The sequence below is a fragment of the Procambarus clarkii genome, chromosome 12, assembly GCF_040958095.1.
Source record: "Procambarus clarkii isolate CNS0578487 chromosome 12, FALCON_Pclarkii_2.0, whole genome shotgun sequence".
NCBI lineage: Eukaryota > Metazoa > Arthropoda > Malacostraca > Decapoda > Cambaridae > Procambarus > Procambarus clarkii.
Genome location: NC_091161.1, coordinates 8,353,074 through 8,359,073, shown reverse-complemented (window position 1 = coordinate 8,359,073; position 6,000 = coordinate 8,353,074). Strand labels below are relative to the sequence as shown.

Here is a 6,000-nt window from a genome sequence, read left to right as displayed (position 1 = left end):
CACCCCCAGCACCACCACCATCACCCCCAGCACCACCACCATCACCCCCAGCACCACCACCACCCCCAGCACCACCATCACCCCCAGCACCACCACCACCCCCAGCACCACCACCACCCCCAGCACCACCACTACCCCCAGCACCACCACTACCCCCAGCACCACCACCACCCCCAGCACCACCACTACCCCCAGCACCACCATCACCCCCAGCACCACCACCATCACCCCCAGCACCACCACCACCCCCAGCACCACCACCACCCCCAGCACCACCATCACCCCCAGCACCACCACCACCCCCAGCACCACCACCACCCCCAGCACCACCACTACCCCCAGCACCACCACTACCCCCAGCACCACCACCAACCCCAGCACCACCACCACCCCCAGCACCACCACTACCCCCAGCACCACCACCAACCCCAGCACCACCACTACCCCCAGCACCACCACTACCCCCAGCACCACCACTACCCCCAGCACCACCACTACCCCCAGCACCACCACCACCCCCAGCACCACGCACCACCACCACCCCCAGCACCACCACTACCCCCAGCACCACCATCACCCCCAGCACCACCACCATCACCCCCAGCACCACCACCACCCCCAGCACCACCACCACCCCCAGCACCACCACCATCACCCCCAGCACCACCACCATCACCCCCAGCACCACCACCACCCCCAGCACCACCATCACCCCCAGCACCACCACCACCCCCAGCACCACCACCACCCCCAGCACCACCACTACCCCCAGCACCACCACTACCCCCAGCACCACCACCACCCCCAGCACCACCACTACCCCCAGCACCACTACTACCCCCAGCACCACCACTACCCCCAGCACCACCACCCCCAGCACCCCCACCCCCAGCACCACCACCCCCAGCACCCCCACCCCCAGAACCACCACCCCCAGCACCACCACCACCACCACCACCCCCAGCACCACCATCACCAGAACCACCCCCAGCACCACCACTACCCCCAGCACCACCACTACCCCCAGCACCACCACCACCCCCAGCACCACCATCACCCCCAGCACCACCACCACCCCCAGCACCACCACCACCCCCAGCACCACCACTACCCCCAGCACCACCACTACCCCCAGCACCACCACCACCCCCAGCACCACCACTACCCCCAGCACCACCACTACCCCCAGCACCACCACTACCCCCAGCACCACCACTACCCCCAGCACCACCACCCCCAGCACCCTCACCCCCAGCACCACCACCCCCAGCACCCCCACCCCCAGAACCACCACCCCCAGCACCACCACCACCACCACCACCCCCAGCACCACCATCACCAGAACCACCCCAGCACCACCACTACCCCCAGCACCACCACTACCCCCAGCACCACCACCACCCCCAGCACCACCACTACCCCCAGCACCACCACTACCCCCAGCACCACCACCACCCCCAGCACCCCCACCCCCAGAACCACCACCCCCAGCACCACCACCACCACCACCACCCCCAGCACCACCACCACCACCCCCAGCACCACGCACCACCACCACCCCCAGCACCACCACCACCACCATTACCACCACCACCCCCAGCACTACCACCACCCCCAGCACCCCCACCCCCAGAACCATCACCCCCAGCACCACCACCACCACCATTACCACCACCACCCCCAGCACTACCACCACCCCCAGCACCACCACCACCACCATTACCACCACCACCCCCAGCACCACCACCACCCCCAGCACCACCCCCAGCACCACCACCACCCCCAGCACCACCACCACCCCCAGCACCACCCCCAGCACCACCACCACCCCCAGCACCCCCATCCCCAGCACCACCACCACCCCCAGCACCACCACCACCCCCAGCACCACCACCACCCCCAGCACCCCCATCCCCAGCACCACCCCCAGCACCACCACCACCCCCAGCACCCCCATCCCCAGCACCACCCCACCTGTGGGGATATTTTCCTAGCAGGCATTCAATTGTTTTTTATTTATTTAATTTTAAAATTCTTGATATATTGAATATACTATATATTATTATTACTTCAAAGTGGAGTGTATATTAAGTATATCCTGCCAGGTGTTTGCCTATACACAAGTATGGGGGTTATATTAAATAGTTTATTAATCAAATATATTATAATTATAATAATTATCATTTAACTAGTCTTCCAACATCAGGCTTTAGTTTGCCACATGCGGTCCGTCCCGGACTTGATAATGGCGGCCCTGTTGCCTTTGTTAGAGCAAGTGGGCGTCTGTGCAAGTTCCTGTAGGCGTTAACAACTCTCTGTGATTATCTTTAGTTCGTCAAATGTTACGTGGCAAATATTTACACCGTGACTAATACAGATAACATCCCAATAATAGATACTGTATGGCAGAATTATTAATGCATTATTATGTGAGGCTTTCCCAATTTTTGGGTATTCTCAGGCAGCATAACCATATCAGTAAAATTACACAATGAAATAAAAGTTCTACGAGTCATATAGCATACTGTACGGATATAATGCTTGCCCTGGTTGTTGGATGAGGTCACTGTGGCAAATTCACTGTTGGGCGATCTATATTTGGTCTTTGTAGTGTTCCGTACTGCGGATCTCTCTCTCTCTCTCTCTGGGAGCCATGTTTACATTCAGCCGGCTTGTCTGCCTCCCTGGGAGCGGCGTCTCCCAAAAATAGGGTTTTATTTCTCTGTTTTATAAGAGCATAAGAACATAAGAACAAAGGCAACTGCAGAAGGCCTACTGGCCCATACGAGGCAGCTCCTATTTATAACCACCCAATCCCACTCATATACATGTCCAACCCATGCTTGAAACAATCGAGGGACCCCACCTCCACAATGTTACGCGGCAATTGGTTCCACAAATCAAATTGACTTAGGGACGTAGACTTTAGTTTTATTAATAATTATATTAGATCCAGTCATAGAGAATACTTTTTTATTAATTTTAATCACTAGACTGGTGGTTTAAGGATATATGATGCTTGAATATATGCTGATGATGTCACGGATCTCCCGTTCTCTATAATCCTTTTATGAGTAAAGATTATGTAACTAGTATAACAGGGTTTGCTGGTTATATTGGATATGTTAATGTCGGAATTTCCGACACCACCACTACCACCCCCAGCCTGACGTGATCTCTATACCGCAGGGATGCTCACCGCTAGCCTCATACAGCCCTGGGGACCAGGAGCTGGAGCAGGACCTGGATGACGCCATGCAGCGCCTCTGTAACACCTCCGTCACCCGCGTCAACCACAACTCCATCGTCATCAACTCTATATTTCAGTGGTTCAGTTCCGACTTTGCTGACACAGAGAAGCTCACTCTTAGGTGCGTACCATAATTTACTATATACAGTTAACCTTTGGTATATATATATATATATATATATATATATATATACATATATATATATATATATATATATGTCGTACCTAGTAGCCAGAACGCACTTTTCAGCCTACTATGCAAGGCCCAATTTGCCTAATAAGCCAAGTTTTCATGAATTAATATATTTTCTCTAATTTTTTTCTTGTGAAATGATAAAGCTACCCATTTCTTTATGTATGAGGTAAATTTTTTTTTATTGGAGTTAAAAGTAACGTAGATATATGACCGAACCTAACCAACCCTACCTAACCTAACCTAACCTATCTTTATAGGTTAGGTTAGGTTAGGTAGCCGAAAAAGTTAGGTTAGGTTAGGTTAGGTAGGTTAGGTAGTCGAAAAACAATTATTTCAAGAAAACTTGGCTTATTAGGCAAATCGGGCCTTGCATAGTAGGCTCAGAAGTGCGTTCTGGCTATTAGGTACGACATATATATATATATATATATATATATATATATATATATATATATATATATATATATATATATATATATATATATATATATATATATATATATATGCGAACAAGCCTGAATGGTCCCCAGGACTATATGCGAATGAAAACTCACACCCCAGAAGTGACTCGAACCCATACTCCCAGAAGCAACGCAACTGGTAACTACAGGGCGCCTTAATCCGCTTGACCATCACGGCCGTCAAAAGGAAGTGATAGCCGAGGCTATTTGAGCCACTTCCCCGACGGCAACTCGGATGGTAATCTTGGGCATAGCATTTCACCAAATCACCTCATTCTTTGGGGCACACGTGAGGAACACAAATGCGAACAAGCCTGAATGGTCCCCAGGACTATATGCGAATGAAAACTCACACCCCAGAAGTGACTCGAACCCATACTCCCAGAAGCAACGCAACTGGTAACTACAGGGCGCCTTAATCCGCTTGACCATCACGGCCGTCAAAAGGAAGTGATAGCCGAGGCTATTTGAGCCACTTCCCCGACGGCAACTCGGATGGTAATCTTGGGCATAGCATTTCACCAAATCACCTCATTCTTTGGGGCACACGTGAGGAACACAAATGCGAACAAGCCTGAATGGTCCCCAGGACTATATGCGAATGAAAACTCACACCCCAGAAGTGACTCGAACCCATACTCCCAGAAGCAACGCAACTGGTAACTACAGGGCGCCTTAATCCGCTTGACCATCACGGCCGTCAAAAGGAAGTGATAGCCGAGGCTATTTGAGCCACTTCCCCGACGGCAACTCGGATGGTAATCTTGGGCATAGCATTTCACCAAATCACCTCATTCTTTGGGGCACACGTGAGGAACACAAATGCGAACAAGCCTGAATGGTCCCCAGGACTATATGCGAATGAAAACTCACACCCCAGAAGTGACTCGAACCCATACTCCCAGAAGCAACGCAACTGGTAACTACAGGGCGCCTTAATCCGCTTGACCATCACGGCCGTCAAAAGGAAGTGATAGCCGAGGCTATTTGAGCCACTTCCCCGACGGCAACTCGGATGGTAATCTTGGGCATAGCATTTCACCAAATCACCTCATTCTTTGGGGCACACGTGAGGAACACAAATGCGAACAAGCCTGAATGGTCCCCAGGACTATATGCGAATGAAAACTCACACCCCAGAAGTGACTCGAACCCATACTCCCAGAAGCAACGCAACTGGTAACTACAGGGCGCCTTAATCCGCTTGACCATCACGGCCGTCAAAAGGAAGTGATAGCCGAGGCTATTTGAGCCACTTCCCCGACGGCAACTCGGATGGTAATCTTGGGCATAGCATTTCACCAAATCACCTCATTCTTTGGGGCACACGTGAGGAACACAAATGCGAACAAGCCTGAATGGTCCCCAGGACTATATGCGAATGAAAACTCACACCCCAGAAGTGACTCGAACCCATACTCCCAGAAGCAACGCAACTGGTAACTACAGGGCGCCTTAATCCGCTTGACCATCACGGCCGTCAAAAGGAAGTGATAGCCGAGGCTATTTGAGCCTCGGCCTTGTTAGCCTTGTTCGCATTTGTGTTCCTCACGTGTGCCCCAAAGAATGAGGTGATTTGGTGAAATGCTATGCCCAAGATTACCATCCGAGTTGCCGTCGGGGAAGTGGCTCAAATAGCCTCGGCTATCACTTCCTTTTGACGGCCGTGATGGTCAAGCGGATTAAGGCGCCCTGTAGTTACCAGTTGCGTTGCTTCTGGGAGTATGGGTTCGAGTCACTTCTGGGGTGTGAGTTTTCATTCGCATATAGTCCTGGGGACCATTCAGGCTTGTTCGCATTTGTGTTCCTCACGTGTGCCCCAAAGAATGAGGTGATTTGGTGAAATGCTATGCCCAAGATTACCATCCGAGTTGCCGTCGGGGAAGTGGCTCAAATAGCCTCGGCTATCACTTCCTTTTGACGGCCGTGATGGTCAAGCGGATTAAGGCGCCCTGTAGTTACCAGTTGCGTTGCTTCTGGGAGTATGGGTTCGAGTCACTTCTGGGGTGTGAGTTTTCATTCGCATATAGTCCTGGGGACCATTCAGGCTTGTTCGCATTTGTGTTCCTCACGTGTGCCCCAAAGAATGAGGT

General features: G+C 52.3%; 1 protein-coding gene across 1 annotated transcript in view; it reads left to right on the top strand.

Annotated features, from left to right (window-relative positions):
- Window positions 1-6,000, top strand: part of LOC123772835 (uncharacterized) — a 328,724-nt gene that overhangs the window by 71,214 nt on the left and 251,510 nt on the right. Inside the window, exon 6 of the mRNA XM_069323215.1 lies at window positions 3,190-3,371. Within this exon, the coding sequence (XP_069179316.1) occupies window positions 3,190-3,371 (182 nt within the window). The remainder of the gene's footprint in view (window positions 1-3,189; window positions 3,372-6,000) is intronic.